This window comes from Miscanthus floridulus, chromosome 19 (genome assembly GCF_019320115.1).
Source record: "Miscanthus floridulus cultivar M001 chromosome 19, ASM1932011v1, whole genome shotgun sequence".
In the NCBI taxonomy this organism is placed as follows: Eukaryota; Viridiplantae; Streptophyta; class Magnoliopsida; order Poales; family Poaceae; genus Miscanthus; species Miscanthus floridulus.
In genome coordinates this window covers 6,621,550-6,634,622 of record NC_089598.1, presented here as the reverse complement: position 1 = coordinate 6,634,622, position 13,073 = coordinate 6,621,550, and the positions used below count along the sequence as shown (strand labels likewise).

At 43.8% G+C, this 13,073-nt stretch overlaps 1 protein-coding gene across 1 annotated transcript; it reads left to right on the top strand.

Annotated features, from left to right (window-relative positions):
• Nucleotides 1–3,274: 3,274 nt before the first annotated feature.
• Nucleotides 3,275–7,107, top strand: LOC136525462 (protein MEI2-like 2). The gene is made up of 9 exons (XM_066518441.1): nt 3,275–3,358; nt 3,928–3,989; nt 4,089–4,241; nt 4,638–5,101; nt 5,261–5,419; nt 5,499–5,615; nt 5,705–5,856; nt 6,323–6,417; nt 6,524–7,107. The coding sequence occupies exons 2-9, from the start codon at nt 3,956–3,958 to the stop codon at nt 7,105–7,107; spliced, it is 1,758 nt and encodes a 585-aa protein (XP_066374538.1). The 5' UTR covers nt 3,275–3,358; nt 3,928–3,955.
• The last annotated feature ends 5,966 nt before the right edge of the window (nt 7,108–13,073 follow it).

Genomic DNA, 13,073 nt, shown 5'->3' with positions numbered 1-13,073 from the left:
GATTTATCAAGTGCTTATCTTTATGGAGTTTAGCTACAAAACTGTTGGATGACCTTTTCTTTTCTTTTTTTTTGTAAAAAAGAGTTAGGGAGTTGTTCTAGTGAGCTCTTGGACAACTCCTATTAATCTCTTTTTGTTCATACATATACCAACAAAAATGAAAGAAAGATCATTGCACTCTCTCTATTCCAAATTATAAGATATTTTAGTTTTTTCTAGATATATTGCTTTTACTAGGGTCGGATATGGGTTCAAAAGTCATTGATGTAGACTTCACTAAACCATGAAAAATCTTCACCTATAAACACTACTTTGCAGAAGAAAACACAAAACATCGTTGCAGTCATGTGACAACACAAAAAATGGGTTGGCTCTCACTTTTTACTATGTATGTGGACATAGCAAAATGGTATGTATGTAGAAAACTAAAATGTTCTGTAATTTGGAACGAGGGAGTACAATATTTACCTTTGGCAAGATATCTCGTATTATGTAGAAAATACAAATAAAGGCCATCTAAAACTACAGAAATTTAGCAGGAAACATACAAAACTGTATAGGAAAAACAGAGAAAACAAAAAAATGTTATAAAGGATGACATAATGCTTCTTTTTGAGAAACATGTAATGTTTTATATTTGGAATCAAGAGCCCCTGGGCCATATTGTTCTTTAGAGAAGTTGTAATAAAACAACAACAACAACAATACGTACCTGATACTCGATCCATTTCAAATTATAAGTTAGTTTTGGTTTTTCTATGTACATATAGTTATTATAATTTGAAACATAGGGAGTAGTATTTATTGGAGATGTTATCTCTATTAAATCCATTAATTTATTTAATTTGAAATGCATATGCATCGGTAGTATATTGGTATCAATGTACAAGAACAAGGGAGATATCAAAGTTGTACTAATTATCGGGAAATTAAGTTGATGAGCCACACTATGAAGTTATGAGAGAGAGAGTCATCGAGCAGCGTCTGCGAGGAACGACATAAATATCAATAAACCAATTTAGTTTCATGTCTGGAAGGTCAACTATAGAAGCAATCTTCTTAATAAGACAACTTATGGAGCGGTGTAGAGAGCAGAAGAAGAACCTCCACGTGGTTTTCATTGGTTTAGAGAAGGCTTATAGCAAGATACCAAGAAATGTTACGTGGTAGGGTTTGAAGAAAACTTAAAAAGTGTCTGAACCGTAACTTAAGACTCTTAGTAAATTTTAACTCAAACCTACTCTAACTTGTCTACGACTAAAAGGGTATGTTGTTGTATATTAGACTGTCTCCAACAGAAATAACCCAAACACGATACCCATTCAGTAGTATAGGTCACCTACAGTAAAAAGCTCTCGCAACCAAATCTCGCCTTCTCCAACAGACCCAGACCCAAATCCACGCCCCTCTCTCTCCCTCCCTCGTAGGGAGCCCGGCGCCCCTCTATTCGTTTCATCACCACGAGCGGCGCGGGCGCGGCGAGGGGAGGGCCGCCTCCGATGGCCACGGGCACGGCGCGGGGAGGGCCACCACGAGCGGCGCGGGCGCGTCCGTATCCGACGCGGGCGAGGCTGCCTCCGCCGGCCACCACGAGCGGCGCGGGCAAGGCGAGGGGAGGGCCGCCTCCGCCAGCCACGGGCGCGGCGCGGGGAGGGCCACCACGAGCGGCGCGGGCACGTCCGCATCCGACGCGGACGAGGCTGCCTCCGCCGTTGGACCACGAGCGGCGCGGGCGCGGCGCTAGGAGGGCCTCCACGAGCGGCGCGGGTGATGGAGGCCATGGCTGGCGAGCTCCGGGCGGCCGTCGTATCACTCGACCTCTTCGGCAAGGCGCGCACCACAGGGCGCGGCTCTGCCGACCGCGAGCGTCAGCTCCGCCGCGGGCTCCGCTCCGCCGGCCTCCGTCGCACAGGCGCCTCCGTCTACAGTGGTTTGCGTCGTCGAGAGAGGCGACGCGTTTTTGCGTTGCGACTCGCCGGCGAGGCAAAATGGCTGCCTTGTTTGCATCCGCCGTTGGAGCGTGAATTTTGGACGTAAAACACTGTACACGATAGATTTTGCGATTGCGTCGGCGTTTGCGTGCGTTGTTGGAGACGCTCTTAGTAGGCTTGGCATCACCCACCGCTCCGGCAGCGGCAGCGACAGCACTCCCCTGAGTCGAGGAACGAGGCGCGGACGCCAGACGCCACTCCAATCCAGATAAGAGTAGGAGGACAGATTAGATTAGATTAGATGACGTCACTGACAGGTGTGACCCACTTGGCTTTGGCTGCGCGCATGGGCCCGCCACTTGTCCACCAAGTCCGTCCGACGGAGCCGGGCACCCGTACCCCCACTGACACGTGAGGCTCCGTCTGACGCGGGACCCATGTGTCATGCTCATTGAGCACCAGAGGAGGTGGAAGGCGCACGTGAGAATGAGAAGAAGAGATGAACACGCGGGCTCCCGGTCCAGGCTCACACCAATCATCAATATAGCTGCTGGATGTCGCTGTCTACCACCAGACTGCGATGGATTTCTTTCTTTGCTTTCATTCTTTTTCTCTTCCCTTTTTGGTGAGTGAAATAATCAGTCGATCGATGTATAATATTGCTATATAGGAGTATATATTATTTATTTATTTTTAAATATCTTATTTCTTGGCCTCATCTGATCTGTCGTCTCCCTCCCTTGTATACTCATCATCATATTATTATCATGTAAATATATATATAAATAACATAGACAATAAATAAACTCGATTATGAGAAACTGGACTGCTGCGATTGCTTGTAGCAGGTGCCGTGGAGGGAGAGGAGAGGAAGAGGAAGAGGAAGAGGAAGAGGAAGAGCAGGCACACAGGCAGGTAAGAGCAGGGCGAGAGGCGAGAGAAATTTCGGCCCCTTTCCTTGCTTGTGTTGGTTGTGTCTCGTCGGTCGTCGTCTTCTTTATAAAACTCCCTAGTCGGAGTCCTTGTGTTAGCACAAAGCTAGTAGGGGACTACGACTAGTGGAAGGAAGGAAAGGAGAGGACACAATCGGCCGCAAGAGCGATTGATTTCGGCCCGCCGCCGCGCCTCTCCTCGCCCTCGTCCGCCGCTGCCGCATCTCGTAGTCCGCCGCTATCGCCCCCGCCGACAAGAGGGAAAGATTTCGATTTCTCCCACTTCCAGTGTTAGGGTTCCGCCTCCGCCTGCTCTTCTCTGGTGAGTTGTCTTCCCTCCCTCTTTGGTTCCATCTCTTCTCTTTTTCCTTTCTGATGATGACCCAGTGACCGATGATGGCCTCGAGAGAGATTGCTGCCGATTCCCAATCCTCGGGGACTTCGCTTCTCTCCCTCAACCCCCAAGGAACAACAGACGCAAATCCTTCCTTGCCAGTTCAGTGACTACACCTACCTGTACCACTGTTCGTCCTCCTCGGTTCTACTCCTAACCCCCTCCCTCCCTCCCTCCGCTCGTAATCCTTCACTCCCTTGCCACTACTCCATTCATCCTTTCACGCCTGCCCGCGTCAAGTCTAGATTCATCGCACCCCACCGGACCTTGCATGGTTGACAGATTGGAGATGCGATTGGATTGGATTGCTTCCGTCTTCCTCATCGCTATTTCTGGGTCAAACTTTGTTGCGTTTGCGTCTATCCAATTCCTTTCTTTCAAGACCTTGCATGTTTGACTACCCCGTGTGCCAAACAAAATAATAATAAAAAAGCCATTTTTTTCCCTTCACCTTAGATCAAACTTCGTTCTAATCAACAGATTGCAACTACCCACCTTATTGGTCTCAGATTGCCGTGTCCACCAGTTGCACAATCAACTCCCTGGCCCACCCCGCCCCTAAAAAAATCGGGTTTTTGCCATAAACTTCACTCTTCTGCGCATGACCCAACCCAAATGAGTAAATGACAGACGATGAGATATGCTCAACCCTTTTTGTTTACTCCTGCAGGTATCTGCCTGCCAATGCAAATGCTGTAATGGATCGATCGTCAGATCATTTTAATCCTCCAGGTCATATTCCGCGACTATCACACATTCCACTTCCTGCTTGATGTCTTCTTCATGTGTATTTCTCAATGCAATTGCTTTAACTTTGTAAGATTGTATCAGGTCTTGCGGTGCCTGCCGCCTCAAAGTCACGACAGATGGCCGCAAATAACAACCCTTGGAGGGGTCCTCTGCCACCGCTGCTCAATGCTCGTGCTGGCTTTGGTGATACAAGCCTCTTCTCAAGCTCACTGCCGGTTCTTCCTCACCAGAAGTGTATATGTTCTGCTTCCCATCTTCATAATATAATAATGCACTTGAACCATACTATGTTTCTACTTTCTAGCCATATGCTTACATGCTCTGCATAATAAGAACTTTACTGTCCGTAGAGCATCTCTGCTCACGGCTAAACAAGATTTTCTGGCCATCGGAAATTGACCAATGGATGCCAGGGTGTGGTAGTTATTATGCAAATTAAAAGGCATGAGAGGGAACAGAGGATGATTAATTCCTATAAATTGTTCTTTTTTCTGGAGTGATGCTGCCACTGTTTGTTATCACTCAAATCCAATGCATCAAAAACCTCACAAATGTACCCTTTTGAACATTAGTACGTGTTGACAACGTTGTTTTCATATTCCTGATGACATGTCCTACCATTTATTTCAGACTTTTCTGATTCTGCTCATGGTACCCCATCAATGGATGACACTTCAGCCAAAATGAAAGTGCTTGCTGATGATCCTGATGAGAAGGACTACAAGTTTGATTTTGATCTTCGACAGATAGATGACTTGTTGCCTGACGAAGATGAGTTTTTCGCGGGGATCACAGATGACACTGAGCCCGTTGGGCAGACAAATACCATGGAGGAATTGGAGGAGTTTGATGTCTTTGGCAATGGAGGGGGCATGGAGCTGGACATTGACCCTGTGGAGAGCATCACAGTTAGTTTTGCAAATTCAAGTATTGTCGACGGGGCTAGAGGCAATGGCATCAACCCTTTTGGTGTCCCAAGCACTGTAGGAACTGTGGCTGGGGAGCATCCATTTGGAGAGCACCCTTCCAGGACCTTGTTTGTAAGGAACATCAATAGCAATGTCGAGGACTGTGAGCTGCGATCTTTGTTTGAGGTATTAACTGCAGTGATTGTAAATATATGCATAGCATTTATGATTTTGACACCTTCATGTATTATGTTATATAATATAAGCTCACGGTCGTGCCATTCTCACATTCAATGTCTCTGCTACTAAAAAGTTGAACATCATTGTGGTCTATTGTTATTTCAGCAATATGGGGACATCCGGACCCTTTACACTGCAACAAAGCACAGGGGCTTTGTAATGATATCTTATTTCGATATCAGAGCTGCACGGAATGCAATGCGAGCATTGCAGAACAAACCTCTGAGGAGGAGAAAGCTGGACATTCATTTTTCCATCCCAAAGGTTCGTTTGTTGCTTTGCTTTTATTTTTCAGACACCAGCAAAAGCACTTCTTGGAATGATTGTTGTGTTGATTTTGCAGGAGAATCCATCTGACAAAGATTTAAACCAGGGAACTCTTGTTATTTTTAACTTGGATCCATCAGTTTCTAATGAAGAGGTTCGCCAGATTTTTGGGGCATATGGGGAAGTAAAGGAGGTTAGCATGCAAAGTATTGTTTCCCTTCTTTCTGCTTTTGATCCTCCTTCCCTATTTGTGCTGAATGGTGCTTTGGTTTCTATGTGCAGATAAGAGAGACACCAAACAAGAAACATCATAAGTTTATAGAGTTCTATGATGTAAGAGCAGCAGAGGCTGCACTTCGGTCACTGAATAAAAGTGAGATAGCTGGAAAGCGGATCAAGTTGGAACCAAGTCGTCCTGGTGGAACACGCAGAAAGTATGATTTTGAGTTAGTTTTCGAGACTATTTGCTTGTTTGCATGTTACCGCTTCTCACCAATATTTTCTGAATAATATTTTTTGTTGGAGCTGTCTTTTTGCTGTGGTTCTGGATACCACATTCTCATGATGATACTCTAGAGGCTCATAAAGTTACTACTGAATAAGCTTGCAAGTTAGATGTATAGTGCAGTGCTGGCTGGCAGCTGGGTTCATTTTGAATAATTCGCTTGCAATTTAAGATGTCCGTTTCTTTACTCCTCTTCCTGAGTCATTTTAATGCATGTTTCATTAGTGCATGAATGATACAATGTGAGTGAATCTACATGTCTGAAATTGAGTTTTGGGCAGCAAGCTGTTTCACTTACTTTTCCTACATGTGAAGCACTTCATTACTTAAATAATTGAAATTTTCTAATGTAGTTTACTGACCTGATGTATTTTTCTTGTTTTCTTCTTTTATAGCTTGATGCAGCAGCTTGGTCATGATTTGGACCAAGAGGAGCCCAGAAGCTACAGACATCCTCATGTTGGTTCACCCGTTGCTAACTCTCCTCCAGGTACTTCTGTTGGAACTAGTTTTTGTATAATGCTGCCCCCATGTATTTTGGAGTCAATCCCTTGTATATATAAAAATTACTTTTTTTTTTCTAATCCTTGTGGTAGGGGCATGGGCTCAGGCTCACTATAGTAGTCCAACAGATAACAATATGCTGCAAGCTTTCACGAGATCTCCAACTGGAAATGGAATGAGTCCTATCGGAATGCCTTCACTGATTTCAAATGCTCCAAAGATTGCTCCTATCGGCAAGGATAACAATCGGTCTAAATATGACCAAGTCTTCTCAAATGGTAACCAGTCCCTGGGAGCTGCATTTCAGCACTCCCACTCATACCAAGATCACAACAGTGAACACATGAGTTCTAGTCCTGGGACTTTATCAGGGCCCCAGTTTCTCTGGGGCAGTCCAAAGCCATATTCAGAACATTCAAAATCCCCTATTTGGCGTCCACCAGCAATCGGACCTGCATTGTCATCCAGCAGTCGCACTCAGGGCCAAGGATTCCTGTACAGTAGCCGTCAGGCTTCATTATTTGGTTCTTCAGATCAGCACCATCATCATGTTGGTTCTGCCCCTTCAGGTGCTCCATTCGAGAGCCATTTTGGCTTCTTACCTGAATCGCCTGAGACATCTTTTATGAAGCAAGTCAGGTTTGGGAACATGGGTAGTGTTGGTCCTGCACGATGAGCTTACGGAGGCGACGCCTAGGGCTACTGTTGTTAACACTGGATTTTGGTCGATTCTGGAAGATGACAGGTAGACCCACATGCGGGAAGAAGGGTGTTCGGCAAACAAAACAAGCGGTCGGCTAAATGCTTGTGCGGTCGGTTACTCTAGAAGGCGGTAACTCCATTCGGGAAAAAGAAGATGGCAGGCAAGACCGATCGGAAAGATGAGAGTTGTAATAATAAAGGAATCTATAAGTTTAGGGTAAGGAATCGTAAGTTTCCAAGTTTGTTTAGAAGTTCCTTTGTAAATCGTAGTCCTCTAGGACTCACGTTTTGTCTAGGGTATAAATATTGACCCTCGACCATTGTAATAAGGGTTCACAACCAAATCAATACAACCGGCCCCGTGCCAACTTTCGAGTCCTTGTCGTGTCGTCGAGTTCTTCGAGAGGAGTCATCGATCCGTCGACCTCCGTAAGTTCCGACAACCTTGTTATCATGTTTAGTATCATGCGGTGGATTTAGACGTGATGCAAGTAGTCTTGTTTGTTTTCAATGGTCGTGCGGCGGATCTTTGCTTGACAATCAAGAAGTCTTTGCTTATGCTTTGTTTATGAGTAGATACCGTGCGGCAGGCGTTTACTCAATATGCTTAGTGAAAGCAAGATAGTTATCGGCTCTTTTAGATATGGCAAATCTAAATAGATTCATTAAGTTATCCAGTGTTGCATGTTAAACATTTTATATATTTGTAACACACTTCTGCCCAATCTAGATTGATATTGTTCGGCCTCTCTCTCTTGTGGTTTTATTCGTGCTTCAACGATCATTGCTTTTCATATACCTTTGCAACTAGATAGTGCTCATAATGGCTGAATTATTTTAATCTAGATTGTCACATGTCGCGGGTTCATGCATGTTAATCATGTTTAAGCTTTAACAAACCAGGTGTCGTGCGGCAGATGCAGGTTTTGATTAGTTTAATCGTTTTATTTGCACGTTCCTTCTTCATGGACCCCAATTCGGCTGGACTGCCGAGCTTGGTTATGCATTAACTCATAATTAATTTCACTTGTTCAAACATGTCTTCCCATGCATGTATTCGGCAATCAGGTTTTACGTGCATTCATCTTACGATTAGCTGAATGGTTTATGAACTCATTGGCAGACAGCTCTCTATAGCTGTATGTCGTTGTAAGTGGCTTCAGGGCCGTATATGTGGAACTGTCTGGTATTACCCGACATGTTCCGGTTTGACATTTAATTTTTATCCCTTGTTAGTTTTCAGGTCAAACTGACTGGCACGCTTCCGGATAAACACCCACCCGGGAACCCGATTGAAGCTACGCTTTTCGGCTTGCTGTGTGTGAGGCACAGTGCGTCACATTTTGTGTCAACACACTTTTTGGCACGCCGGTGGGACATCTGCTAGTTCAAGATGGCATCTGAGATCAACAATGATCATGTTCTGGATGTAAGCATGGCAGAATTGCCAGATAATTACAAGGATTTAGTGCTACAAGCATGTGAGCAATACCAACGGAAATGCTTGATGTCTTTTTCCAAAAACAAGAGCAATAAAGTATTTCAAAAGCAGTCAATGCCAAGGGTTCTTCTTCCGCATCAAACTGATTACACTGAAGAGGAGGATGCTCAGAAGATGGCAGCCCTGGTTATAAAGCTATGGGAGAAACCATGACAAACATCACACATCACACAGCTTTTCTGAATACCTTTCGGGCAATCATGATCAGTACTTTTGGTCCAATGGTTGATAAATACTTTCGAAGAAAATGTTGGACCACTCAGTGGGCCGACGCTTTTCAATGTTCCAAAGCATCAAGAGAAGCCTGTTGGAAAAGAAGTAGCGTCGCCTTCAAATATAGGTGGATTGACTCACACTGAAAAGCAATCACATCCCACCTATGGCCAGGTGACATTTGGTACCACAGGAGAAGTGCCACCTTCAGCTTATAGAGTTTCTCCAGCATCAAACAGATTGCAGAAGAATATGTATGGAGATGGGTATCAAGAATTTACTGATTACAGTGCTATCAATGCTGTGCCAAATCCAGGGTATAGAAGTGTTTCAGGATTGCCTTCTGGAGTGCAAGTACAAGGAAATCAGGATCCAGGCATTGATGTTTTGATGCACAGGATGGCTGATATGATGCAAAATCAGTTCGGCTTGAAGCCAAAGAATCAATCCTATTCATACAAGTCTCCTTATCCAGAATGGTACAACAGAGTGGCGTTGCCTCCAAGGGTGAAGCCTCCAACAGATTTGACCAAGTTTTCTGGTCAAGATGATACTAGTACCATAGAGCACGTCAGTCGGTACTTAATGCAGCTTGGAGAAGCTGCTTCAGATGAAGCTTGGAGGATTCGATATTTTCCTTTGTCTCTTACAGGACCAGCTTTCACATGGTTCACGTCTCTACCAGCTCATTCCATTGGTACGTGGGCAGAACTAGAGCAGAAGTTTCATTCATATTTCTATACGGGTACTAATGAGAAGAAGTTGGTTGATCTCATGAGTCTGAGGATGAGAACAAATGAGACACCATTGGAGTATCTTCGCAGATTTAGGGAGACCAAGAATATGTGTTATTCTCTAAATTTACCAGATGATCAACTACCTGGAATAGCTATAGCAGGAATGTTGCCGAATATCAGGGAGAAGTTGTTCGGTTTTAGAGTTTGATGATCTTGGCCAACTTGCACAGCGTTTAGCAGCTATGAGTAATCAAGCCCAAGGATTTAGGAGAGATAATCGCTTTCAGAAGAACAATGCCACTAATGAGGTGTATCAAGGCTTTTGGATGAAGCGACTGAGTATATTGATGAAGATGAGATAGCTGCAGCTGAGTTAAATTGGGCAAAGGAACCCACTCAAGTTAGTCAACGCTGGTTGAAACAACAAAAGGGAACCTATGATTTTGATGTTACTAAGGCAGACAGACTTTTTGCATTGTTGATAAAGGAAGGACGCATCAAGTGCCAGAAGGACATCCTATGCTACGTCCTGAAGGAGTGAAAGACAAAAAGTATTGTGGCTTCCATAACACTAATTCTCACTCTATCAATGATTGCCGAGTGTTCAGGATACGAATCCAGAAAGCTATCCAAGAGGGACATTTGAGGTTTGATGGCAAGATGAAAATTGATGATCAGCCTTTTCCACAAAATATGATTTCTTTCTCTGTGAATATGGTCTCTGCCAATGATCTCAAAGGTAAGGCAAGGTGAAAGTGTTGACTTCTGATAGAGCAAAGGAGAGTGGTGCTGTTGACCCGGATCGGCAAGTCACCAGTAAAGAGCTGCAGCAACGAGTTCGGTTTCAGAATAGCCGAACCGAGAAAGGTCAAACTTCCAAACCCAGAGTTACGTCACGTATTTTGCTAAACAAGTGGTAGAGGGAACAAGAGAAGGAATACTATAAGAAACAATGGTTTATGGAAGAATGCCGGAGGTATGAGGAAGAAGTATACCGAAGGGAGCAAGAAGAATACATGACAGAACAGGAGCAGTCTCATTGGGGTTGTTCGTTCTTTAGGCATTGTTGGAATGAAGGCTTGAGGTTGCCTGCAAGAAATAATTGTCCGGAGTGTAGTGCTCAGTACTCCGAGTATAGGCAATCTCGAGTCAACTGCCGGTCCCGTCTATGAAAGGACTTGGAAACGAAAGTTCCTGAAGATGATCGGCGCTTAAAAATAGATGACTTTGAGAATCAGCAAAGGAAAAGAGGTTGCAAGTTCAAGGTTGGATTCATGATAGAGTGCATGATGAAGAAGTTGACTTCTATAAATACGTATGGCAAAAAGGACAGTGGGTGTCCTCCAGGCCTGAGGATAAAGTCAGAAAAGAAGAGTGCAAACGGTTGAGGAATAGGGAGTTGGAACAGGAAGTTACCAAAACAAAAGCAAATATGGCGTCCTAAAAAGAAGCCTGATGGATGTGGTTCCTTCGGCTAATGCTTGCCATGGCTTTCTTCCTTCCATCAGAGTTTTATAGCTCCCCAAAAGCCAAGATGGTCCAAGAAGAGGTGTATTCTGATTTTGATGAAAGTGAATGTCAGGATTTGGTGGCTCAGCTTGTATTAAACACAGCAGGCTGTTTTTGATAAACCAATCAAGAATCGTCACTTGAGACCACTCTATTTAAAAGGATATGTCAATGGCAAGCCTTTGACCAAGATGTTTGTTGATGGAGGGCTGCTATCAATATCATGCCTTATACTACCTTAGGAAACTTGGGATGACTAATGAAGAATTGTTGAAAAACTGACATGGTGCTTAGGGACTTTGCTGGCAATCCTTCCGATACCCGAGGTGCTATCCAGTCGAGCTGACCATTGGATCGAAAACTCTGATTACTACCTTTTTTGTCATTGATGGTAAGGGGGCATATAGTCTACTCTTGGGCAGAGATTGGATCCATGCTAATTGTTGCATTCCTTCAACTATGCATCAAATTCTCATTCAATGGATTGGAGATGATGTTGAAGTGTACATGCTGATAATTCGGTGAGTGTTGCTGCCACAGAATCTACCTATTGGGAATATGAGGGCAATCGATTGTTTTCTCCGGAAAGTGTGGAAAGAAGGTCCTGTAAATGTTTTCAGCGAAGGCCAACAGCCGATCCAAGCAGTCGGCTCTCATAGCAATTTTTAATGGGAAATCCTGTCGATGGCAACAAAGGAAAGTTGGGACGTGGTTTTATGTCGGCTGATAAATTGGAAGAAATTGATGTTGGTGATGATTCTAAGCCAAGGCCGATGTATATTAGTGCGAAGTTAGACCTAGAATATAAATCAAAGTTAATAAATCTGTTGAAGGAATTTAAAGATTGTTTTTGCTTGGGATTACACAGAAATGCCTGATTGGATCGTTCCATTGTTGAGCATCGATTACCCATTAAACCTGGATTTCGTCCTTATAAACAACCTCCAAGGAAGATATACAAAGAGGAAGTATTGGCCGATGTGAAGAAGGAGGTTGAAAGGTTAATAGAAGCAAACTTCATTCGGCCATGCAAGTATGCAGAGTGGATTTCAAATATAGTACCGGTATACAAGAAAAATGGAAAAATGAGAGTTTGCATAGATTTCAGAAATCTTAATAAGGCTACTCCCATGGATGGTTACCCGATGCCAGTTGCCGATTTGCTGGTAGATGCAGCAGCAGGTTATGAAGTCATTAGTTTTATGGATGGTAATGCTGGCTATAACCAAATTTTTATGGCAATAGAAAGATATTTCGAAAACAGCTTTCAGATGTCCTGGTCATATTGGTTTGTTCGAATGGATAGTCATGACGTTTGGGTTAAAGAATGCCGGTGCAACTTATCAAAGAGCTATGAATTATATTTTTCACGAGCTGATCGGCAAGATTGTAGAAATCTACATCGATGATGTAGTAGTTAAATCTAGAGATCATGAAAGACATTTAGCTGATTTAAGAAAACTCTGGAGTGCACAAGAAAGCATGGCTTGAAGATGAATCCAAACAAATGTGCCTTTGGAGTTTCGGCTGGTGAGTTTTTGGGATTTTTAGTTCATAAAGGAGGAATTGAAGTTGGGAAAAAGAGCATGGAAGCAATAGACAAAGTTGTGCCGCCAACTAATCTCACGGAATTACAATCATTGTTAGGCAAAATCAACTTTGTAAGAAGATTCATATCCAATCTATCAGAGAGAGTTTTACCCTTTTCTCCTTTATTAAGCTCAAGAAGGATCAAAAATTTGTATGGGGTGACATACAACAAAAGGCTTTTGATGAGATCAAGCAATATATGAAGGCACCACCTGTGCTGGTACCTCCACGACTTGACAAGCCTTTTAAGTTGTATGTGGCGGCCGATAGCCTAACGATAGGATCGGCCCTTATGCAAGAGTTTGAAGGGAAAGAAAGAGTCATAGCTTATCTTAGCCGAAAGCTGCTAGACCCAGAAACAAGATATTCGGCTACAGAAAAACTTTGCTT

Excerpts from the sequence above, each read along its gene's own strand:
- LOC136525462 (XM_066518441.1), top strand. The coding sequence starts at position 3,956 with ATGGATCGATCGTCAGATCATTTTAATCCTCCAG. Across the intron at positions 3,990-4,088 it reads AGATCATTTTAATCCTCCAG|GTCTTGCGGTGCCTGCCGCC; the intron begins GTCATATTCCGC and ends AGATTGTATCAG. Across the intron at positions 5,420-5,498 it reads TTCATTTTTCCATCCCAAAG|GAGAATCCATCTGACAAAGA; the intron begins GTTCGTTTGTTG and ends TTGATTTTGCAG.